The 26,738-nt window shown below is 39.3% G+C and overlaps 1 protein-coding gene across 15 annotated transcripts in view; it reads right to left on the reverse strand.

Moving 5' to 3' along the window:
• PPIP5K1 (diphosphoinositol pentakisphosphate kinase 1) overlaps positions 1-26,738 on the reverse strand; it is a 204,372-nt gene that overhangs the window by 8,180 nt on the left and 169,454 nt on the right. For 8 of the 15 annotated variants that reach the window (XR_012251298.1, XM_073653162.1, XM_073653156.1 and 5 more), the window contains one exon: positions 5,974-6,153. The exons of the other annotated variants lie outside the window; for them this stretch is intronic. Coding sequence is in view for 7 of the 8 variants with exons in the window: in XM_073653162.1 (XP_073509263.1) it covers positions 5,974-6,153 (180 nt within the window). In the remaining variant the exon portion in view is untranslated. The remainder of the gene's footprint in view (positions 1-5,973; positions 6,154-26,738) is intronic. 15 annotated transcript variants of the gene reach the window in all.

A 26,738-nucleotide genomic window follows, 5' to 3' on the forward strand; every position in this document is an offset into this window, starting at 1 on the left:
TAAGTACATACATTTTACCAGACTGTCAAATCAATAGACCTTACAAATAGATACTTCTACCTATTCCAAATTGTTACATTCTATACATGGCTTAGGCAGAAGTGTGCAATGAGCCCTAATCAACTAGCTGTACTGCCCTAACTCACTGCCATGTCCTCCACTGTGTTCTCATTTCACTTCATCTCTTTTTACCAAAAGAAGTGTTTATATCATGATTTCAAGCATGCAGGGCCTTCCTCATGATTGGGGTTGAAAATTTAATTTTAAGCCAACTTTTCATATTCTAATCAATCGTAAGGCTCCTCTTCCTACTGTTCAATATGTAATGCATCTGGATATGTAACATTTATCTTATAAGGAGATTGACATGTCCACAAATGCTATTTACCTGCAGTTACAGAAGTAATAAAGGTAAATAATGGCCTATCCATAGAACAGACTATTTTTGGAAATAAAAAACGTCAAAGAACAAAGTCACATGGCGGCCATCTCTCCATTGATGGAAGACTCCTGTTCCATCAGACATTTAGGTTATACCTAGAGGATATGCCATACATAGCTGAGATTAGAATAACCCTTTCATTCCTTGTTCTATATATTTTACTTTCTTTTTTGAGGTTATTATGGTTGAGATTTCAAGTCACTTCAACCTCTGTAACCCATCAATAATTTTATAATTTATGCACAAATTCCACAATGCAGCAATGCAGAAACTGAATGCCAGTTGTGAAGGGCTCTCAAGGAGGTGTTTCATTATTCAATCCGTTTTGTGATCAAATCAACCTGTCAGTCCATTTTGGATATTTTGAAGAACCAGGTATACTAAAGGAACCTCCTTTAGATAACAAGTCCCTTCCCCCAATTCACAAAATCATCTAATAAACAATCACACCTTCACAATCAACCTTCATTTCTTAAAAGGAATGTCAGTAAGATCAACCCTCCTAAGCTGTCTATATAGGCACTGTGATCTGATGTCTTATTCCTATATGTAAATGAGCTGTTCAGGACTATGGGCCGAACACTGCTCTGCATGAGAATCTGCCTACAAAGATTATTATAAATGACAGGAGAGTTACCAGTGTGAGACAAGTAACTAACACAGAACAGCAGAACTGAACTTTGTCTTATAACACACACATTTGCTACAGCTCTCATAGCTCTGCTGTATTACAACAATATTGTTAACCTGTCTGCCTGTGAGATGGAAGCTGAGAGGAGCCTGTAGATGTGTCAGGTATAATCACACACAGCTCTGCAGTGAGAGGAGCCTGCAGATGTGTCAGGTATAATCACACACAGCTCTGCAGTGAGAGGAGCCTGTAGATGTGTCAGGTATAATCACACACAGCTCTGCAGTGAGAGGAGCCTGCAGATGTGTCAGGTATAATCACACACAGCTCTGCAGTGAGATCAGGAGAGCAGAGAGCGACCATTACACATCACACTTGTAACACCCCTTTTACTTATAATAATCTCTTGAGGCAGATTCTCAAGCAGATCAGTGTCCGGCCCATAGATCTTATCAGCTCATTTAAATATTAAAAAAAATGGATTTCTCTGTAATAAGACATCTGATCGCAGATATCAAGGTATCATTTTATTCAGCATCCTATGATCTGCATGCCCATATAGACGGCTTAGGAGATTTGATCGTACTGACAGATTCCCTTTAAACTACATGAAAAAATGAAGTCTGCACTGTGATTGGCTGCTAAGGACAAAACATGTCAGATTTTCTTTTACATAGTTTTGATAAGTTTAGCTTAATGTTTTTAATCTTACCTAAATTAATAAGTTGGTATAAATTTCATTACTATAAGTTTGCGGTAAAACACAATTGAACGTTATGAACAGAACACAGTAATTTATTGCCGACTCCTGTATTTGGAAGTCCAATAGACCATGAATGGAGAGATAGTGCAAATACGGCAACATTGCTCCATTCAAATTGGAGAAATCCAGAGCCCAATTTTCAAAATCAGCTGTGGGATCCCCCCTGTTCAGCAAGTTATTGGAACAAGCTCTTGATTAAAAACCATTTGAGAATTTACATTGTGTGCTGACCCAAAGAGAAGGGAAAGGTCACTGACAACTTTTTACATCAGGAATTTAATCACAATACTGCAAAATATTCGGTAATAAGTTATCTTAAAACACTAACACAGGCATAATATTTAATGAAATTAGCCCCATCATTCAATACTTCACTTTTTTTTAATGCAGTGAGAAAACATTCCTGTGATACATTGTACACAAATGTATCAGAAATTGAAATTACAATTTCAGATAAATGGTCATCTTCCAAAAGCTGTAAAAAAGCCTATATTACATAAGGCTGACAGCAATCTGTATGACCAGCATTAGCTTCTGGATCCACATGAGGCTGCAAAAATCAAAATATCAAAAGGAGGTTAAGTGTAAAAGGGGTTGCCTCAACATAGGCACTCCCTGTCCACATTAGTGTATATGGATGTCATAAAGGGGGGACTCCTGACAAGATTCCACTTATGTGAGGGAATAAAGATTCTCCCTGGAATTGCCGCAGTGGAATGGCAGGTACATACTACGTGCCTGGTTTCCCCATGCAAAAATCTGCTACTTGCCATGCCTGAGCACCTACGATCTGAAGCCCACTGTGGCAGCTCAATACTAAAAAGAGGTCATCTCTGATTGGACAAGCTCTTTAATCTGGGTTTGCTCAAAGTTTATACATCCCCTAAAACTTTAATCCAGAGGCAAACCCAGAAAGTCTGCGTATAACCCATGACAGTACAATTTTATATATACAACACAGAGCCGACTTGTCCATGTTCAAGCCACATTTTGATGCATGCACATAGAGATTCATACAAGTTGGATAACATCCAGTAATCGTTTATGTATTTCCTTCAAGTAAATCATGAATGCATGCAACGCAATGTTGTAGGCACTTGTAGGATTCATTATTTGCTAACACCACACTAAAATGCAAGCAATTACTGCAATTCATTGTTCGGAGAACATGGAAGGTCTGGATTCTGACCTTTGTAATAAATGGCTGGATTGGAAATCGGTAACAGTTTAGCCAACTATTTAACTAGCTAACAGTTCATAAAATCCCGATTAAGGTATCACTTACACAATTCAGTTTTTGAACACGTTTTTAATGTGTTTTCTTTGGCTATGTGAAACAGATATGGGCAGGTTCTTTGGTTCTCTGCCAAACCGAGCATGCATGCGTATGTGGGAAGTTGGGAGAGATCGCTTAAGGAACATTTGCGCTGACGGTTATTTAATGTATGGACACTTATGCTAGGCCATAAGAGATTAGTCGGGGACGATAATAAACACCACCACTGAATAGCTGACTGAGGAACTGCAGCGTTCTGACGAGAACCACATGCCCTTCAGTGTATACCGTGTACAGCGGAGTCCATTTTGAAGTGGGTAAGCTACTGCCTCTTCATTTAGCTTAGATTAGGGGGTGATTCCACAAATGTAGGCCATTAGTAGCAAGATCCCAGAGAAACCCAATCAGTATAGACCATTAATAGTAAGGTCCCAAAAAACATCTGTAAGTGTATTTTTTGGCATGGTTCTAAAATGTAATTAGAATTCCCTTTCTCTAAGCACTTATGCCAATAGCAACTGGTTCATACTTTATTTCCCAAGAACATCAAGACACAAGATAATATTGTTGGCAACCCATGTATGTATGATCACAAAGTACCCTATTTTAAGATTCATAACATTGCAAACAAAACAAACCCTTTAACAGCTTAGGGACCTCACTATTCCATATATTTTCCAGAAGTGGAAAATTTGTACACACCTACTTCTACTGAGACAGCTGAAGTTTTATTTTTACAATATATCAGTGTAAACCTGACCAAACATTTTAGATAGCAAGTGTTTAGCCAGCAGTTAACACTCTTGCCTCCCGCAAATATGCACACTCTGTTCTGCCAAGCATACACGTGAATAGGCATGAGGGAGTAGGTGGCTGTAAGACACCTATGGAGCGGTCTTATTTTCTTTAAAGAGAAAAAGATCAGGCATGTTAAATCCAACCGTTCTTTCCCCTGACATTTGTTGTTGGGAGAGAGTTGGAACTTCACCACACCCATTATATAGTTGATCAGTCCCACCAAAAAGGCAGATTCGGCCAACATTAACCCAACATGTACGGCTACCATAAGGCTGATTAAGCTGTGAGAATGGACAAGAAAGTGGTTGCTATATACAGCTCATGAAAGGTTGTCTACACTAGTGCCTTGTAACAACCACTTGCTATGGAAAATCATATGTAAATAGTAATCATGAGGTCCTGTAATTAAGAAGAATAGGCCAGTTTTGGTACAAAGTGGAGGAGAACAGGACAAATGTATGAAGTTGTTCTCCAATAAATTTCACAAATGCTGCCAAAACCTCACATCTGCATTTTTATTAACTTAAAGAGAGAAAAACTTTTAAAAACCACTGATAAGAAAGATCAGTGCTAGATAATGATGCTATGGATTAACGCAATCTCTCAAATGTCCACTGAGATGCCAAGCTACTTTTTATCTTTGTTAATAAACTTTACAGCATGCAGATAACATTGCTAGTGCAGCTCTGTAGGACATCCAATATAAGCATACTCTTGTAAGCTTCTTGTAGATGACCTATTTGTGAGTCCATTATGTGAGGTTTCATTCAGGGCATTACAGGTAAGACAGATATGACTAAGATAAGAGTGGTGGAAAGTACTTGACTGTACAGAACGAGTACACAATTTCTAGTCCAGGGTGTTAAAATAGGACTATGCAAAAGTAGGTGGAAAAAGGGGTGTCTTCAACATACAGTTAAAATTATGGGAAAGAAAAGAGTAGATAAGTTTCAACTAGTAACAGTTAAATATTTCACTGAGTTTTATTTTTAGGATTACATTTGTAGCTTTAGCAGTGTCTGATTGTTGCCATATTGCTTAAAGAAGCACTCCTCCTCCCTTTGCAATATATTATGAGGATAAAAATTGTGGTCATGATATTATATAGCTCCGTGCACTTACAATTACTCATTTTACCTTTCTACCCAGTTTATTCTTCTGTTTTCCATTAGGTCTATGACATCACGTGATTAAAAATCGACTAGCAGAATTCTCCTAAGCTCTATGTACAAACAGGAAGACTATTTTCTCTGTATGAGTCATAAGTCACTGCAAAAGTCCCTGGCAGAGGAAAGAGGGAGCAGCTGGGTCAGGAAATGAAGAGGGGGTTGATTTATGCAGAGACAAGAAACTTCCTGTTTCTACAAAGAGCAGAGAAAAGAGAAGAATGATTTGGGTAGAAAGGCAAGAGCAATTGTAAGTACACATTGCTGTATAATATGATGATTGCCATATATTAAGAGGATAAAAACTTTGATGGGTGTTCTTCTTTAATTATAGTGGCCACCTAATCTGTATCCTTACCTATCACTCCTCACCATCACATCATCTACATATCAGACCTCATATATAAAAATTAGTGCAGTGAACAAATGGAACATCTGGCCATGGCAACCAATCAGGCAATTTGTTTATCGTAATAAAAGATGAAACACGATTGGTTGCTTTTGGGCAAGTGTCCCATTCTGTCTTTGCAAATTTTTATACACTGGGCTCATTGTATTTTAGTTTAAACTTGTATTTCACATTTTTGTTAAATGCAAAATAAATGCTAGTCTCAATCTTTGATAACAAACACAGCAACCAAGCAAAGCTCTCAAGTGCATACTAAGAACTTGAGAAGCAGTAAGAGGACTCAATGCAACACAAAATGCACAGGAAGCAAACCACTGGAAAAGAACACTGGGGTAATAAATGCAGGTTAATGACCAGACAGACATTCATATGCTTGCTTTGTGGCACGAGCATCTGAATATTTCTCAGTGCACTTTGCATTCCATAAAGCAGACAGCGGAACGGTCTCTGCCCCCATAGCTGAAGGCACAGCGGCAAGCGTGCAGTACCGTAGAGGCACTCCAAATCGTCCTGGCCCGATATCAGCCAGTTCTTGAAGAGACGGAGATGGTAGTAGCATTGGTGCAGGTGGTGGGCCATGGCCCCATCCAGACAGATGTTCCGAGACTGAGGGTATTCAGAGGAAAAGTGACGCAGCAGCTGGGCGACCTCGTGGTCTTCCAGGCATTCTAGAGGAAAGTGGCCCACAACAAGCGACAAGGAAAAAGAGAAGCGTGAGGATGGCAAGATGGAGAGAAGGGTCAAAAAGAAAAGCAAAATAAACATGTGACGAGGCATCTGGAAATGTGTACAGCCTTAGATGGAGGATCTTTGCATTCCAAGCTAAAAGAATAAAAATGTTCAAAACTCATGCAACTTTTTGAGAGAATTAAACATTGTTCAGATTACTTAACTTGCTTTTTCTAATTTCTCAGTTTCATAAATTTGGGATATAATGAAAGCAAAAACAGCAAAGCATATCTATTCAGATGAAGACAATGAATCATTATCTAACTTGGAATAGTAGCTGCCAATTAGTAAACAATGTCAATATTTAGAGATATGACCTAAACATTGTACACAACAATTCAGACTCAATTTGGTGTTTACTCATTTTCTATACACTTAGAACTCTATTTCTCTTATTTAGCATTTAGTTCTGAATCAAAGTAAAGAAGTTGTTCACTTGAAAAATGTCTTTATGTGAGTTTAAAATAAAATATATATACAGCTTAAACTTGTAATAAGAAAGGTTCCCTGATCTCAAGATGTCTGTGCTGGTCTCTGGTCTGACAACGTTGTGTGTAAAGGAAGATGGCCAACTTGTTAGTTTTCACAGCCAATGCATAGACACAGAAGGGAGTTGGCTTAGGTATTAAAATTCGTCAATGAGCCAATTGCCTTCCAACTCAACACTGGTTATATGTAAGCATAAAAAGTGTTCAACCAAGGCTGAAAACAGAGCTACTGGGAACAGGGACCAACACTGATTCTGTGAGACTGGGGCACCTTCCTAAACACAAGTTTTTTAGTAAGTTGTATATATTTAACACTTTAAATGCATCTAAAGATATTTATTTCAAGGTGACAATGCCATAGATAAAATTAAAACCAAATACCTGATGCATAGCCTTTAAAGACTACCATATTTTTTTTCCGGAGATAAATTACAACAATTGTTATTGACACAATTGTTATTCAGGATTAAAAGTAAATTGCAACAAATTAATTCTGGATGAAGCATGGCACTAAAACGCAAAGTTTAGTGTTGCTGCTACAACTTACTGTTTCCAGGTTAAAGTCAATGTTAAAATTGGTTATGTGAAAGTTTATAAAAAAAAAAAAGTCAATCCAATTTTTTTTTCCATCTCTAGCATAATACAAACCAGTTAAGGAATGTAATTTATCTTAGCAATGCCATAGCTCTACACAGCTCAGTTACTCTTGATTAATCCATTTCTTCCCTTTTATACTGCAACAAGCAAATATTTTGGAATAACGGGTCAGATTTTATTTGATGAAATTCACAATTAAAAGCCTTTAGCGTATATACCTCCAATGATCCACTTAAAAACATCTTAGAATATGCACATCAGTACACAATTCAGATGTCTATCCTAGAATAACAAAACTAGTACTTTACGCTCTCTTGTATCTTCATTCATTTGCAAGCTGCACAATCTTCATTTAAAAAGGGGTAAATTGTGGTCCTAAAATAAAAACACTCACCTACTAGACCCCTATTGCTTCTCTGTACTACAGCCAGTGTCCCCTGACCACTGATTGGCTACAGCAGTCATGTTCTGTACAAGACATGTTCATGTCCTCAATCCAAGAGTTCAGACCCCACCACCTAGCTTAGCATTGACAATCTGGCCAATTATTTAAAAGAAAAATGTAGCCATATTCAACAGGAAATTTTCTCTCAATCCCCTAATATTATGCATTGTCCTCCCTCCTGCACTGCATCTAGCTCACTTTCCGTCTTTGAACAGGTAACGAGCTCCTTCCTTCTTCTCGCCCTACTACCTGCACCCGTGACCCTATTCCCTCACATATCCTCCAGTCCCTTTTCTCTGGCTGTCACCACTCATCTAACTAAAATATTTAACCTTTCTCATCTGGTATCTTTCCCTCCTCATTTAAACATACCAGCATACATCCATTACCTAAAAAAACATCCCTTGACCAGAACTGCGCTGCTAACTACAGACCTGTCTCCAATCTTCCCTTCATCTCTAAACTCCTGGAACGCTTAGTCTACTCCCATCTAATCCGCTTTCTCTCAGATAACTCTCTTCTTGACCCTTTACAATCTGGTTTCCGTTCCTTACACTCTAATGAAACTGCCCTTCCTAAAGTCTCTAAGGACCTACCAACAGCTAAATCTAAAGGCCACTACTCCCTGCTGATTCTCCTGGATCTCTCTGCAGCATTCGACACTGTGGATCACCAGCTTCTCCTCACTATGCTCCACTCTATCGGCCTCAAGGACACTGATCTCTCCTGGTTCTTCTCCTACCTCTCTGACGGCTCCTTTACTGTATCTTTTGCTGGCTCCTCTTCCTCTAATCTTCCCTTTACTGTCAGGGGTTTCTCAAGTATCAGTCCTAGGCCCCCTCCTCTTCTTGTATACTGCCCCTATTGGACAAACAATCAATAGATTCGGTTTTCAGTACCATCTCTATGCTGATTTATATACATAATCTCCTGGCATCACCCCTGCATTACTACAAAATACCAGTGATTGTCTTTCCGCTGTCTCGAACATCATGTCCTCCCTCTACCTAAAACTGAATCTGTCAAAAACTGAACTCCTTGTGCTTCCTTCCTCCACTAACCTACCTATGCACGATATTGCCATCTCCGTGTGTGGCTCCACGATTACTCCCCAGCAACATGCCCGCTGTCTTGGGGCCATACTTGATTGAGATTTTTCATTCACCCCGTACATCCGATTACTCGCTTGCTCATGTCACCAACACATAAAAAACATCTCTAGAATTCGACCTTTTCTTACCTTTTCCTCTGCAAAAACTCTTATTGTTGCTCCTATTCATTCTCATCTGGACTATTGCAACTCTCTACAATCGGTCTCCCTCTAATTAAACTCTCCCCTCTCCAATCCGTCCTGAATGCACCAGCCAGGATCATGTTCCTTTGCAACAGCTACACCGATGCCTCTACCCTGTGCCAGTCATTGCACTGATTGCCATTCCACTATAGAGTCCAAAAGAAACATCGTTCTCACCCAAAGAGTGCTCCATGGTTCAGGACCACCCTACCTCTTCTTCCTTGTTTCAGCCTACCACCCTATCCGTGCCCTCCATTCTCTTAATGACCTAAGACTAACATCCTCAATAATCCGAACCTCCCACTCTCGTCTCCAAGACTTCTTGTGTGCTGCGCCAATTCTTTGGACAATTTGATTAATTCCCAATACCCACAGTTTTAAGTGTGGCCTAAAAACGCATTTCTTTGGACTGGCCTATCGTCTCACCTCACTTATCAAACTATCCCCGTTTTGCCCATACAAGATTTTCTTCAAACTCAGGACCCTCTTATCTTCTGTTCACATACCCTCCATGCACTTAATAGCCCTCTGTGTCTGTATTGTACATAGTGGCTGGTGAGCAGTTCATGCAGTGTTATGTGAATACCCTATTTATTATATTGATGGCTTGGCCATACAGCACTAGCACTTTTTACCATTTCCTTTCGTGTCTCCTCTATTTCCTCATAGATTGTAAGCTTGCGAGCAGGGCCCTCATCCTTTGGTATCTGTTGGAGTTGTGTTATTCTGTAATGTCTTTATTGTCTGTCCACGTGCCCTCTAAAATGTAAAGTGCTGCGGAATATGATGGAATACAGAATATAGAGATAAAAATTATTATTAAGCTGGAATTAGTCAGTGGTTGCAAAGTGTCTGTAGAGGTCATCTGTTGCCCCCGCTGGAAGAAGAAGCCAGGAGACCAGCTGGGGACACTGGCATCAGCACAGAGGACCAGCGGACATCCAGCAGTTGGGTATAGGGGGTATATTTATATATATATTTTTTTAAGACCACTAAAGACACATTTGTACTAATAAAAACTAGTGGACATCCCATGTAAAGTGCATAACACAGTAAGAGGAGGCTTGACTCATTGGAGCCCGTTACTTCCTTCATTCAATAATGAAGATATTGAATTGTACCTAACACTATGTGCAAAAATGCTGCTTTTTTCCCATTGCATTTTTATCTGCAGGTGTCCACACAAAAATGCACAATTGCAATCTGTTCGGATTATTTCGTTTTTGGTGCAGATTTGAAACAGCGTTTTTTGATCTGTTTTTTAGTGCACAAACCTTGGGACTTCCCACTTAATGCAACTGTGTTTTTACATGTGTTTTTTCAAGCTCACAATATGAGCCTAAAAAGGGAAAAAAATGCAACCCCCGCCCCCCCCCACCCCCCAACAAAAAAAAAAAACTCTGCACAGCTCAACAGTACGTTTAAGTGCGCAGCGGCCATGACTTTTTATGAAATCACAAACTTTGCTTGAACTTTTAAATGCAGATTTTCTGCAGAAAAAAACACAGTGGGAAACATACATGAGTTTACTCTACGTAAGAACATGGCCTAAGGTATGTCAAAGTTGGCTTACTTACAGTCTTAAAGGGAAGATAGTAGGATCAATTCTCCTAAGCCGTCCATATGGGCATGTAGGTCATAGGAAGCTGAATAAAATGATACCTTGATATCTGCGATCCAATGTCTTATTACAGAGAAATCCACATTTTTCTTATGTAAATGACCTCTTCCAGGCTATGGGGAGGATGCTGCCTGGAAGATAACTCGGCCTCCAGAGCTTATTTTAAATAAATAGGGGAGTTACCAGTGTGAGACAAGTAATTAACACAGAACAGGAGAACTGAAATTTGTCTTCATGCAAAAACATTTTTTGCAGCTCTCTGAGCTCTGCTGTATTGCAACAATATTGCAACCCTGTCTGCCTGTGAGATGGAAGCTGAGAGGAGCCTGCAGATGTGTCAGGTATAATCACACACAGCTCTGCAGTGAGATCAGGAGAACAGAGAGCAGCCATTACATGTCTCACACTGGTAACTTCATGTAAAATAATCTCTGGAGGCAGAGTTATCTTCCAGGCAGTGTCTTCCAGAGCCTAGAAGAGGTAATTTACATAAAAAGTGATAAAAGATTATTTATTCACAACAATACATCTGATATCAGACATACATGTAGAACTTTTTTTCAGAAGTCTATAACCTGTATACCCATATTAATAGTTTAGATAGGTCAAATGTGGTGACAGATTCCCTTTAAATGGTAAGAAAGAAGAGTAGAAAAAGTATTGTAAAAACAAACATATATATACACGATGCGTCAGCACACTGCGACTAATGAATACATAAACTCTAATATTGCTATAAACGCTAAAAAAAGCAAGGTACTTAGTTAGCGTTTAATCAAAGAGCACAGAAGCTATCCAACCAAGTCAAGGTGTAACTATTAATATGGATGGTCCCTAACCACTATATTTCATACCTCTCCATACCAAATCAGGGCTCATCTGAATTAGGAGTCGAAAGGAAACCAGGTGTAGCTCGCAATTAAAACCTTGTATGGGAAAGATGGGTGGATAAGGGTGCTGAGCCTTAGTCTTATTAAAAGGTACACCTTAATGGGGTTGGATGACTTTTGCGGTCTTTCATCAAAAAACGTAAGTACCAATATACCAGTAACAATATTAGAAATCATGTATTCATTAGTCACATAGTGTATGTATATGTTTGTATATTGGCCACATAGCATATTTGTGCATTTAAGACTAAAGATGTGCGGGCCCTATTTTTTTAAAATTTTTTTAGACTTATAACAACAGTGATTGGCTTCGGGTCTGTAGGTCTACGGTATGAATAGCATGGCAGACAAATTAAATATCCCGCTCATATATTAGAAAAAAGAAGAGATGTGCAGCACAAATGACTAAGCTTTAAAGATTTACTTTTTCCAAAAAAATTGATCTTTCTATGTGGTCTTTTTCTTGCATTGGAGGTATATTTTAAGTACATGATAGAAAAAATTAGGGTAATTTTTTTCCATTAATCCCTTTAATTACAGCAGCCAGTTAGACATTACCATTAGTGGGGTTCAGAATTTAGGATTACCACCTAATTTGAAAGGAGAGAGGTATAGTCATGTCTATCGACTCTTCACTGAAGTCAAGTCTCCCCTTCAATTTTAATTTGATCTAAAATTAATATATTTTATTTAATAAAGTCTGTTATAGAAAAAGCATATAAAAATGTTACATGTTGAAGTTTGAAATCAGTTGTTATATCAGGAACTGAATCAGAAATTATTCTCATGAAAGACTGGTAAAACAAAAGCAAAAATGAGAATGTGATGGCAGATGAGCAGCTAATGATATTTAGTTGACAACTGCAGGCTTCTTAGCATATTGTACATCACGCCACAGATAAGATTGTATCACATCAGATCTCAACATTTTTGGTCACTCAAAAATGACATTCAGTAGTAAGGTCAAAATAGTTGGTGGAAATTAAAAAAATAAATATTTAAGGGAGCAAATATAAAGACAAAATAGTCAAAACCCACTTATGAGACTTTTTCAAAGAAGCACATATAACAGTTTTTCCATACTTTTTGGCTTGACACCAGAATGGAGCTCATTAACATTACTTGCCTTACTATAGCTAAAGTAGTGTGAAAAACAGGGATTACTTAAACTGTCGTACCAATTACTAGACCCAAATGTACAGAACATTTTTACCTAGGAGAAACTGTGTATGATTGCAAGCAGTGGAGTTTTTAAGATTTTTTTGGAAGTAAAAAAAATTGTTGATGTTAAAATTTGGTTTTCCAAGGACAACCCCCCCCCCCAAAATATCTGTTTCTGTAATAAATCCCCCCTCTCTGTTATCTTTACTTAATTGTTTAGCTCCCCTCCAGCCATCCTTGTGGTTTGTGGTTTACCATTCTGAACTTCTTGCCAGCTCACCTTCTGTGCCTCTAGACTACATTTCCCAAAAAGCAGAGCTGTATCTGTCCCACGGCTCACAACAATCCATCCTTAGTGCCTGCCCACTCCACCCACAAAGCACCAGAAACTTGTATTTAGTCTCAAGAAGGACAAACTGCTGCATACATAATTTCTACTTCCTATCACTCCCACCGCTTCACCTAGTACATGCCGACATTGGCACCACAGAAGCCTAGTGTACTGTAGATCAATGAGTCCAGCCCATCACCATGCCCTAATGCCAGAAGCTGGTAAGATTACTTGCTCTTGTTCTGTGTAGAACCTACAACTTACTCTCCCTGCCCTCACTTTCTGTGGAACTTGGCAAAGAATCAAAGACATGACCATGTCCCCAACTTCACCATTCACAGCACACTGCAGAGCTACGGGATGAGCGGTTCAAAGCACAGACAGGGAATCTCTGTGCTTTGAATGGACTGTAGTGGGAAGTAAGGCGTTTTGGGTCACATCACTACATGTCACAGCTCAGGAAGAGAGCAGACTTTTCACAGCAAGTAAATTATAAAGTTTCCTCATTTCTGATAGGCTCTACAATGCTTTAATAATCTGTGCCCAAAAATGCCCTTTAAAATTTTGTGTTATAAATTGTTGAAGATAGCAATTTTTACTTTGAATCAAGTACCTGCTATTTTAAAATACTAATCATTCCATAATATGATACATGGAATTCCAAAAGCCCACACTTCATTTTGCTTATTGTGCAACTGTCATTTCAGAGCATGCAGAAGAATGTCTGTTTGTCTCTACCTCCCTTCTCCTTTTCCTTCCCCTCCCCATAGAGTTTTATGAGCATTAACTGTGATCCCTATCTCAGAAATATAAAAATCTATATTCACTGAAAAAGCAGATATCTTTAAAAGGGAATCGGTCAGCAGGTTTTTGCTATATAATATTGGGTGTGTGGTGAGTGCCTGGACCTCTGACCTACGCTCCTTGGTAAATATATCTTTTTTTTCTACCTCCATGGTTATACTGGGCAGTTTATATATTTTTTCTTACACCTATATGTAGCTCCACTTGGATATTGTGCACAGAGTGGTTATGGAGTCATACTTACCTATATATATGTTTATGTTTTGATGCAACCATGCTGTGCATTTATGTACTTATATTCATTATATGTGTTTAGCCATTTGTGCATTTTATGCTGCTCAAACATGTTAAGTTCTATTATTCCATATATTTGATGTTGTATATTTACCTATGGGAGCCACACGATTTATATAGTGGTTCCTCATACATTATATTGGTCTAGGCTCCCTACCTTTTTGTCATCTGTGGTGTGCCTTGTTTTTATTCTGCACATTTTTTTCTCGTACATGTTTTCAATAAAGTCTTGGCAATTTTTTAACTCAGGCCATGTAGTTGATTGTTGCTTTAAGTATATTGGTGTTATTAAATTATTATATGTAATATGACAGCAGCATGATGTAGGGACAGACACCCTGATTCCAGTGATGTATCATTTAGTTTACTGGGTGCCGCAGTTATGACACAATCACAGTTTTTTCTGCTGCAGATCGAGCAGAGCTCATTTGTTGATCTGTGTATAACCCCGAACACACCACAGCTTTCTGTGTACATTGTATAGTGACAGAAAGCTGTTAATCAGTGGTGTGGGCGTGGCTGGACTAGGAAGCAGGTGGCCAGTTGTCCTGCAGTGATAATCTCATGCTGGTAAAATACTGATTGTATCGAAAGAGCAAAACAGAGCCTAGTAAGTGACACATCCCTGGAATCAGGGTCTCTTCATCTACATTATTGTGTTCTCAGATTACAAAGCAAAACAATTGTTGACAGATTCCTTTTAACAAGATATACTACAAAGTTTCTTATCACTTGTACTATTGATGTATGAAATAAGAATTGAACTATATATATGTTTTTTTTTAAATTTGGTAATACATATAAAAACTCTTGAAATATAAGCTATCACAGTAGCCACTGGCGTAGCCACTAGGCTGACACTTTCTTTTTTACGCTGCTTGTCAAGATTGCTGCATAAGCTAGTGTAGAATAACCAGTCATTATTATCGGAGACTAGAGGATTTATTGGGTACTGTATTGTACTAGTGGAGGCTTACCTATGGCTATAAGACTAGCCTTTACACGCATATGACTTTCCATACGTCTTCCTCATCTCTTCCTGGTTTATAGGGATATGGCTGTATTCTCTCTTTTCCTGGAGACTATTAGTCTACTGCAGTTGCTTTTTAAGTACAGACCCTGCAATTATGTCTATACAGAGAATGCAGAAAGGAAATGTTTTCCACCAATATAGTAACTCCCTATGGAGGTTTTCAAAACACAAAATAACCAGCTATGTTTAAAAAAATAAAACACTATCTCTTAACTTTGTTGTCCTTGAAATCCAATAGCATTTGTATCAATAAAAGTGAATAGCCTGAAGAGTTATTGAAATAACATTTCTTTAATCTTTCAGAATGAGTAGATTCTTGTGTGTGCCTAAAACTCCACATCAAAGCAGCACAAAAAGATATGTAGGTGGATATTTCTGGGCAAAATTGGATGTCTTGCAGGGCTTCAGTGGCTAAGCCGGTGATACTCTAGTTACTATAGTTCCCATTTCACTTAAGTCCTTTCCACACAGAACAGTCACCTAACATGAGCCAAGTCACCTGGATTCTAGCTGTCTGAGCTTAGCAGTATTTGGGTGACCCAAAAAAATATTGCAAAAAGCATTATATATTCCTCTAGAGCAGGGATGTCAAACTCAAACACACAGAGGGACAAAATGAAAAACGTGGACAAAGTCGCGGGCCAACCTGTAAAAAAGTATAATGGGCTCTACACAGTCCTCCATACAGTATAATGGCCCCCACACAGTCCTCCATACAGAATAATGGGCCCCACAGTCCTCCATACAGAATAATGGCCCCCACATAGTCCTCCATACAGTATAATGGCCCCCACATAGTCCTCCATACAGTATAATGGGCCTCACATAGTCCTCCATACAGTATAATGGGCCCCACATAGTCCTCCATACAGTATAATGGCCCCCACATAGTCCTCCATACAGTATAATGGCCCCCACATAGTCCTCCATACAGTATAATGGGCCCCACATAGTCCTCCATACAGTATAATGGCCCCCACATAGTCCTACATAGAGTATAATGGGCCCCACATAGTCCTCCATACAGAATAATGGGTCCCACATAGTCCTCCAAACAGTATAATAGACCAACGTGGACCCAACAACCGCAATAAATGTGTTTGCTAATACTGATTATTTTGGCTTTTTTGGACTAATAAAAGATGGTACTCTAATGGGGACTGTTGCCTTCTTTTATTATTCTTTTGTTTTAAAACTGGTAAAACTAACCTTAAATGGGGATCGGTCATCAGATTTCACAATACAAACGGCATCCATGTTTATATAGATGTTTAAATAGATCTGATGAAGATGGTGTACTTACTTTACGTCAGAATGGGTAAATAATACTTTTTAAACGTTTACTTGTCTGATATTAAAATGAGCGTTTTTTTGAGTCCAACTCCAGCAGAACTCATAAATGCTTATTTAAGATCAGGATTATACAGTCATTCTCACATGAATTATTAATATAAGTATCAGGTCTAATAGAGCTAGTTAATAAGTTTACATTGTGAAATCTGGTGACATATCTACTTTAATTCAGCCAACAAAATTTAGGTCAGAGCAGAGAGCGGGTGTTAGTGCTCAGACTAGACACACAATTGACAGGTGTTAACAACTATGTTAATACGCATTAACAGATAAATCAATGTCATATTTAAAGGGAATCTGTCACTGGGTTTTTGCTACTCTGAGAGCAGCATGATTCAAAGGCAGAGACCCTGATTCCAGCAAAATATAATTTATTGGGCTGTGTTGCTTTTTTTTTTTTTTTAACGCCTTTATCTCCGAGGGTGGTTTGCACGTTAATGACCAGGCCAATTTTTACAATTCTGACCACTGTTACTTTATGAGGTAATTACTCTGGAACGCTTCAACGGATTCCCCTGATTCTGAGATTGTTTTTTCGTGACATATTGTACTTCATGATAGTGGTAAAATTTCTTCGATATCACTTGCGTTTATTTGTGAAAAATCAGAAATTTCGCGAAAATTTTGCAATTTTCAAAATTTTAATTTTTATGCCCTTAAATCAGAGAGATATGTTACACAAAATAGTTAATAAGTAACATTTCCCACATGTCTACTTTACATCAGCACAATTTTGGAACCAAAATTTTTTTTTAGTAGGGAGCTATAAGGGTTAAAAGTTGACCAGCGATTTCTCATTTTAACAACAAAATTTACAAAACCATTTTTTTGGGGACCACATCACATTTGAAGTGACTTTGAGGGGCCTTTATGACAGAAAATACACAAAAGTGACACCATTCTAAAAACTGCACCCCTCAAGGTGCTCAAAACCACATTCAAGAACTTTATTAACCCTTCAGGTGCTTCACAGGAATTTTTGGAATGTGGAAGAAAAAAATGAACATTTAACTTTTTTCACAAAAATCTTAGTTTAGACCCAATTTTTTTTTATTTTCGCAGGGGTAACAGGAAAAAAATGGACCCCAAAATTTGTTATGCAATTTCCCCTGAGCACGCAGATACCACATATGTGAGTAAAAAACACTCTTTGGGCGCACGGCAGGGCTCGGAAGGGAAGGAGTGCAATTTGACTTTTTGAATGTAAAATTTGCTTGAATAATTAGCGGACGCCATGTTGCGTTTGGGGAGCCCCTAATGTTCCTAAACAGTGGACACAACAAGTGACACCATTTTGGAAACTACACCCTCCAGGGAACTTATCTAGATGTGTGATGAGCACCCTGAACCCCCAGGTGCTTCACAGAAGTTTATAACATTGAACCGTAAAAATAAAACTTTCACTTTTTTTCAACAAAAATGTTTTTCAGCCCCCAATTTTGCATTTTCATATGGGTAACAGGAGAAATTGCACCATGCAATTTGTTGTGCAATTTCTCCTGAGTAACCAGATACCCCATATGTGGGGGAAAACCACTGTTTGGGCATACGGCATGGTTCGGAAGGGAAGGAGCGCCATTTGACTTTTTGATTGTAAAATTTTCTTGAATAATTAGCGGACGTCATGTTGCGTTTGGGGAGTCCCTGTTGTGCCTAAGTAGTGGAAACCACTCCTCCCTCCCCCCAGTGACTACATTTTGTAAACTACACCCCTTCAGGATTTTATCAAGGGGTATAGTGAACATTTTGAACCAAAAGGTACTACACAGAATTTGATAACATTAGGTCATCATATTGAATAAGTTGTCATTAGTCTTGAGTGCAAGTGCTTGCTATTTGAGTTTGCATTGGGTACTCGGGTATGCACATGTATCGCGCGTGCAGGAGTGACATGCTCGAGTCCCTGCCCCACATGTTTCACGGTTATTAGACACCCAAAAAAAAAAAAGCATGCGGGGATCGCTCATGCATGGCAGGCAATCCCGAGAGTTTTTTTTGGCTGTACAACAGCTGCAAAACATTTGGGGTGGAGACTCAAGCATGTCACTCGAGCACCTGATGCAAACTCAAGTAGCGAGCACTTGCGCTCAACATTAGTCGCCATATAGTCGTCATTTTTTTTTTACTTCTGAAAAAATCCCAACCCCAACCATAGCCCAACTATAACCCAACTCTAACCTTAACCTAACCCTAGCACAACCCTAACCCTAGCACAACCCTAACCCAAACCCTAGCACAACCCTAACCCTAAAGTTTATTTTTTTACGCCGTTCCTCGTGTGGTATAAGTGATTAGACATCTTTATTCTTCAGGTCGGTGCAATTACAGAGATGCCAGATTCATATCGGGTTTTTATGATTGACAGCTGTCACACACTAAAAGACGCTTTTTTTTGCAAAGACTAGTTTTTGCATCGCCATATTCTGAGAGCTATAATTTTCCATGTTTCGGCCGACAGAGTCATGTGACGGCTTGTTTTTTGCGGGACAAGTTGACGTTTTTATTGGTACCATTTTCGGGCACGTGACATTTTTTGATCGCTTTCTATTCTGATTTTTAGAAGGCAGCATAAACAAAAACAAACAATTCAGGAATTGTTTTTTTGGGTTTTCTTTATGCCGTTCAGCGTGTGGTAAAATTGATAAGGCAGCTTTATTCTTCGGGTCAGTACGTTTACAGCGGTACCACATTTATATATTTTGGCGCTTTTACACAATAAAAAATATTTTATGGAAAAAAAGAATTGTTTTTGCATCGCTTTATTCTGAGAGCTATAACTTTTTTATTTTTCGATCGTTGGAGCTGTATGGCGGCTTGTTTTTTGCGGGACAAAATGACGTTTTCAGCTGTACCGTTTTTATTTACATTTATCTTTTTTATCGCGTTTTATTCCATTTTTTGTTTGGCGGTATGATGATAAAACATCGTTTTATGTTTCGTTTTTTATTTTTTTACCGTGTTCACTAAAGGGGTTAACTAGCGGGACAGTTTTATAGGTCAGGTCGTTCCGGACGTGGCGATACCAAATATTTTTTTTTGTTTATTTTTTTCATAAGATTATTTATTTATGTTTACAATGTATATATATATATTTTATATTATTTTTTTCATTTTTTTTTTTATATTTTTACAATTTTTTTTTTATTTATTTTTTCACCTTCTGGCACTTTTGTTACCTTTACACTATGTCCCACTATGGGACTTTCACTTTTTGCAGCCTGATCGGCTGTATAGCGTAGGAATGCAGAAACATCCCTGTGCTATGCAGCCTGTCAGCGCTGCACAGGGAGAAGCTACTTTGCTCGTGCACTGCGCATGACCAAAGCAACTTCCTGCCTCCTGGTGACCCGAATGTTGTCATGATGACGTCGGGTCACCATGGCAAGATCCGGAACCGGACTCAGACGCCGCGGGATGCCGGCAGAGAAGGTAAGTATAACGCTTACCTCCTCTTGCCGATTTTGATAGCAGCATTTCGGGGGTTAATGTGCCAGGAGCGGTGAGGGACCACTCTCTGCACATTGTTACAGCTGACACCTGGTACTATCAGTTCACACCCGGCGACGATTTCACCTGCACCGCTTGTGTGCGGGCGAAATCGCCAGGGTGTACTAATACGTATCAGGCCCATGGCACAGATACGTATTAGTACGCCTTGGGCCGGAAAGGGGTTAAATAAAATCACTGTTTTCTCTGCTACACATCTAGAAGTTCTCTAATGCTGAACCCCGTCCACACCACTGATTGGCTGCTTTCTGTGTGCATGGTGCATAGCAGAAAGCTGCCAATCAGTGATGGGGGGCGGGGTTATAAAGAGCTCATTAATATGTAGGACTACATGGCAGCAAGTTTATTAGTCCTCTGGTGAACATCTTCATATCTTTATTTCAAAACTACATCAAGCAGCCCAGAAATTGACACAGTGCTGGAATCAGGGTCTCTGGCATTACATCATGCTGCTCTCAAACAACCTGGTGGCAGATTCCCTGTTTACTTTCATTGTGGCATTAGCCTACTATTTGACTTTCAGAGCATTTCTGGATTGCTGAGAACATGGGTTGCCATACTTGGTCATGCACACCAGTCATATGTTCAATTTCAATGAATGGCAGGAATAAACAATTATGACTTGTGCTGTAATATCGAATGTATCAGTTTTTAAAAGGACTGAATGCTACTTCCTTGCTGCATATTTTGGACTCGTCTTGTCAGCCTCTTGTATAATGCATATAGGAGAGCTGATCAGTTCTTTGATCGTTGTCCAATAAACCTTAGAAAAGTAGTAGTGAAGCTATGACCAAGGATTGGCAATATTTCATCCTGCACTCAATCATTTTCTATTACGGTCTTCATTCCTTAACAGGATTAGCAGGAATTGCATTGAGGCTGCAGTTAGGACAATGATTTTCACATCTCACTTGCACCTTTTACTAAGCAGTGACAGAAAGTTCTTCTACAATAAAGACACAACAGCAATCTTTAAGAGGTGCCGCAGACATTCATGAGAGGTAAGATGAGTAAAACTATCTAAATGGTATAAGTCCTAGAAACCAAATTGGAAAGTTCCATGCTCAGAAATGCTCAATATAATGAGGTCATTGTTAGCCAAAAGGCAAAATATCTGGTAGGTGTTGGACATATAAATAAAGTATCCACCCAAGCCAGCTGGCTTTCACAGGTGTACGGTCATGACAGGCACAAGGGTTTTCAACAGACCCCTGGCCATCATGGCAATCTATAGCTCAACCCGTGGCAGTTATGGTGCGTTCCCAAAGTTCAGGATTTGCTGCGGTTTGGACGCTGTGTATTTATGCAGCATCCAGAACTCAGCGGCCAGATGCTACAGCATAGTGGATGGGATTTCTAGAAATAAGGATTTTCCCCTAGACTTGCTTAATTGAGGAAAATCCGCATGTGTAAAAAACCCGAACACAAAGCTGCATCAATTAATTTAACTGGTTTGCTGAAATTTACACCGACTAATGTGGATTTAATAAAAGGTACAGGAATGTCATTTTCCTTACCTTTCTTTGCTCAAAATAGCCTAAAATGACTGGCAACAGACATCCAAATGTGAAAAAAGAACAAAAACCTTTGCATTAGAATAAAAAAAGTTTTTGTGTTAGCCTGATGAATGCTACAAGAAATGGAAGTTCTTTTTAAGCTGATCACTAGGGATGAGCAGACCCGTGGCAGTTCGGGGTCTAGTACCCGACCCGAACTTTAGTCCAGAGTTCGGTTTGGGTACCCGAACTTGAACCTAATTGAAAACAATGGGGACCTAATCTCGCTCTCTCCTCCTGGACTTCCCCCAGAACTACGAACATTAAAAAGGACTTCCGGGAGAAGTCCGTGTTCAGGGTTTAGCATTGGACACTAACTGTCCGGTACAAACCCCGAACTTTTACATTTGGCTTCACTCATTTCTACTTATCACCAATTATCTAGGAATTCATAGAGCCACAAGGAAAGGATGGAAGTTCATATCTGTAGTAGGCAGCTCAGTAACCCTTTACGTTGGAAGACAGTTTTCATCTTCTGGACAAAGCCCCATTTTGTAAATCTGACATGTGTCACTTTATGTGGTAATAACTTTGGAACGTATTTCTCTTGATTACGACAATACCCAATATGTGGTCGGAGACTGCTGTTTGTGCACAAAGCGGAGGCTCAAAAGGAAAGAATTGCTACTTGAATGTTGGAGCCCATATTTGGTAATATTAGATTGTTTGTGCCAAATGAAAAGCCTCCAGATTGCCAAAACAGCAGAAAACCCCCAAAGTGAAAACCATTTTGGAAGCTACAGCCTTCATGGAATTCACGTTGGCGTCTAAATCAGCAGTTTTAGACGCCAAGTGTTTCACTTATTTCTTTTAACCATTGGGGTGTGTGGAAATGAAAAATTACACTTATTACAAAAATAAGTAGATTTAGCTCAAAATGTTTAGGCTTTACCATGGTAACAACGAAAGTACCCCATAAATTATTATGATGTTACTCCCAAGTCATGCAATATTGTTTAAATGGTCATATAGTAAGGCTTGTGCACACTGCAGGGCTCAGAAGACAAGGAGCACCTTTTAGTTTTTGGGGCACAGTTTCCTGAAATAGTTTGAGGGCACCATTTGCAGAGGCCCATAAGTTCCAAAACAGCAGAAATCCCCCAAAAACTGCCCCCCTTATATTCAAGGAATTCATGTACGGGTGGAGAGACTATTGTTTATTCTCCAGCTTTTGCCTCTGGAGACTGGTGCACATAAATTGTTAAATAGGTTTTCCAGGGCTTAACAACTGATGACCTCAATATGAAATTGGTGGAAGTCCAATACCCCCACTGGTCAGCTGAAAAATGCAACGGCTCGAATTAGGTGATATATGGGCTAAATACAGCAGACCCGCACATTGTTTTATGGCTGCTGCCAACTGATGCAGTATAATCAATTCGATGGGAGATAAAGCGCAGTAAGGTGCCCACTAAGCAATGTACGGAGCTGCTGTGCTCTTATCATAGCTTAGTTCCGGCAGCTGCAGGAGCAGTTTTCAGGTGATTGCTGGAGTTTTGGAACAATACAGATTTCGTATTGAATAGCTATGCGGAGGATAGATCATCAATCATTAGATCATGGAGAATCCCTTTAAAGGGAGTCTGTCACCCCCAAAATTCATGTTAAATCGGCTATGAGGTGTAAGGGACTTAGCCCCTATAACAACCATACTAGCACTGTACCTGTTACTGGTACAGTGTCTAAGAAAATAACTTTACATTCATATGCAAATGAGGAGGCTTAGGGCACACTTGGTGTGGCCAAGAGTTTGGTGCACTGTTATGCCTCTTCATTTGTATATTGGGACTTTTTTATATATATACATATATATACAGTACAGACCAAAAGATTGGACACACCTTCTCACTTAAAGATTTTTCTGTATTTTCATGACTATGAAAATTGTACATTCACACTGAAGGCATCAAAACTATGAATTAACACATGTGGAATTATATACTTAACAAAAAAGTGTGAAACAACTGAAAATATGTCTTATATTCTAGGTTCTTCAAAGTAGCCACCTTTTGCTTTGATGACTGCTTTGCACACTCTTGGCATTCTCTTGATGAGCTTCAAGAGGTAGTCACCGGAAATGGTTTTCACTTCACAGGTGTGCCCAGTCAGGTTTAATAAGTGGAATTTCTTGCCTTATAAATGGGGTTGGGACCATCAGTTGTGTTGTGGAGAAGTCTGGTGGATACACAGCTGATAGTCGTACTGAATAGACTGTTAGAATTTGTATTATGGCAAGAAAAAAGAAACTAAGTAAAGAAAAACGAGTGGCCATCATTACTTTAAGAAATGAAGGTCAGTCAGTGGTAAAAATTAGGAAAACTTTGAAAGTGTCCCCAAGTGCAGCTGCAAAAATCATCAAGCGCTACAAAGAAACTGGCTCACATGAGGGACGCCCCAGGAAAGGAAGACCAAGAGTCACCTCTGCTTCTGAGGATAAGTTTATCCGAGTCTCCAGCCTCAGAAATCGCAGGTTAACAGCAGCTCAGATTAGAGACCAGGTCAATGCCACACAGAGTTCTAGCAGCAGACACATCTCTTCAACAACTGTTAAGAGGAGACTTTGTGCAGCAGGCCTTCATGGTAAAATAGCTGCTAGGAAACCACTGCTAAGGACAGGCAACAAGCAGAAGAGACTTGTTTGGGCTAAAGAACACAAGGAATGGACATTAGACCAGTGGAAATCTGTGCTTTGGTCTGATGAGTCCAAATTTGAGATCTTTTGTTCCAACCATCGTGTCTTTGTGCGATGCAGAAAAGGTGAACGGATGGACTCTACATGCCTGGTTCCCACCGTGAAGCATGGAGGAGGAGGTGTGATGGTGTGGGGTTGCTTTGCTGGTGACACTGTTGGGGATTTATTCAAGATTGTAGGCATACTGAACCAGCATGGCTACCACAGCATCTTGCAGCGGCATGCTATTCCATCCGGTTTGCGTTTAGTTGGACCATCATTTATTTTTCAACAGGACAATGACCCCAAACACACCTCCAGGCTGTGTAAGGGCTATTTGACCAAGAAGGAGAGTGATGGGGTGCTACACCAGATGACCTGGCCTACACGGTCACCAGACCTGAACCCAATCGAGATGGTTTGGGGTGCTAAGCATCTCTGGGAACTCCTTCAAGATTGTTGGAAGACCATTTCTGGTGACTACCTCTTGAAGCTCATCAAGAGAATGCCAAGAGTGTGCAAAGCAGTCATCAAAGCAAAAGGTGGCTACTTTGAAGAACCTAGAATATAAGACATATTTTCAGTGGTTTCACACTTTTTTTTTATATTTTTGGTATGTGTTTTTTAATTTTTTTTTTACGATGTTCACCATAAGGGTTAATATTAGGAGAGTTTTATAGATCGGTTGTTTTTGGATTTGCACTTTTTTTGTTTAGTTATGTTTTTACAGAAAAACAGTATTTTTAGTTGCAACTAGTGTTGAGCGAGTATGTTCTATTAACCCTTTCGCCGAGTATGCTCGGGCCGAGCTTCGAGTATTTATAGGTGCTTGGTGATATGGTTGAATTGCTTCCGTGTGCATGATTTGCAACTGTTTGACAGCTTTATTACATGTGAGGAATGTCTATTTCTTACACATTCCTCACATGTAATAAAGCTGTCAAACAGTTGTAAATCATGCACACGGGAGCGATTCAACCATATCACCGAGCAGCTGCAAATACTCGAAGCTCGGCCCGAGCATACTCGGACAGAACATACTCGCTCAACCCTAGTTGCAACATATTTTTCTGTTATCTCTTTGTAATAATGGCCAAAAGTTTCAGATGGACACAAATTGTTTTTTTCACAAAGTTTGCTGCTTTACTGTTTTTAGATCTTTTAGTCAGATCTTTCTATGGTTACTGAAATACAATGATCAGCATTTCATAACTTTTTAAACTTTTTTTGACAAATACATCGAGTTTATAACCCCTATTGTTTAAGCATTCTGCAATTCGCCCGGGCATTCTGGATATCAGCTTCTGGGCCAAATCCTGACTGATGACAACACATTCCTTGTCTAATCAGGGCTTGGAGTTTATCACAATTTCAGTTGTTTTTTTTATTTGTCCACTTTCTTTTTGGGGACAAAGTTTTCAGTGGGATTGAGATCTGAGGAGTTTCCCAGCCATAGAACCCAAAATTTCAATGTTTTGTTCACTGAGCAACTAGTTATCAATTTTGCCTTGTTATATGGTGCTCCATCAAGCTGGGAAAAGCAATGTTCTACAACAAATTGCTCCTAGATCGTTGGGAGAAATTGGAAGATGTTTAGATACCATTCTTTATTCATGGCAGTGTTCTTAGGCAAAATTGTGACATGAATGGTCTCAGGATGCTTTACTGTTTGCATGACACAAGACTCATGGTAAAATTTACTCTTTTTCTTCTCTGGGCAATCTTTCTTACAGATGTCCCAAATAGTCTGAATGAGGCTTCATCGGAGAAAATAACTCTACCCCTTTGTCCTCTGCCGTCCAATCCCTGTACTCCCTGCAGAATGTCGGTCGGTTCTTGATGCTTTTATTGGCTTCTTTACTACCTTCTATGACACCAGGATAGCCTCCAAAAGCATTCACCTCTCTGTGCATGCAGATGCACTGTCACCTGCCTGATGATATTTCTGAGCAAACTCTGCATTGGTGTTGAACAGATTCCACAGCTAAATCCTCTTTAAGAGACGGTCCTGGCACTAGTTGGGTTTTCCAGGGGGGCCCTGAAGCCTTTTTTACAGCAATTTAATCTTTTTCTTTGAATTTCTTGATGATCCAATAAATGGTTGATTTAGGGAAAATCTTACAAGCAGCAATGTCCTTGCATGTAAAGCCCTTTTGATGCAAAGCAATGATGACTGCATGTGTTTTATGAAGAACCCCCTTTAAACCAACCAGTCTGCTCTTATAATTTAATCAGCATGACAGAGCGATATCAGCTGTCTTGTCCTTGTTAACATTTACTCCTGAGCTAATGAGAAGACCATTGAAATGTTGTAAGCAGGTGATTTTGTGGCAGGGCTGACATTCAGTGGGAATTTGGTATTGTGATTAAAGGGACACCATATTTGACTTATCTAAATTATTAATATGGGCATACAGGTTATAGACTGCAGAAAAAAGTCATACCTGTATGCCTCATATCAGATGGCTTGTTGTAGATA

The sequence above is a fragment of the Phyllobates terribilis genome, unplaced genomic scaffold (assembly GCF_046119375.1).
Source record: "Phyllobates terribilis strain yellow unplaced genomic scaffold, ASM4611937v1 Scaffold_11__3_contigs__length_659146591, whole genome shotgun sequence".
Lineage (NCBI taxonomy): Eukaryota > Metazoa > Chordata > Amphibia > Anura > Dendrobatidae > Phyllobates > Phyllobates terribilis.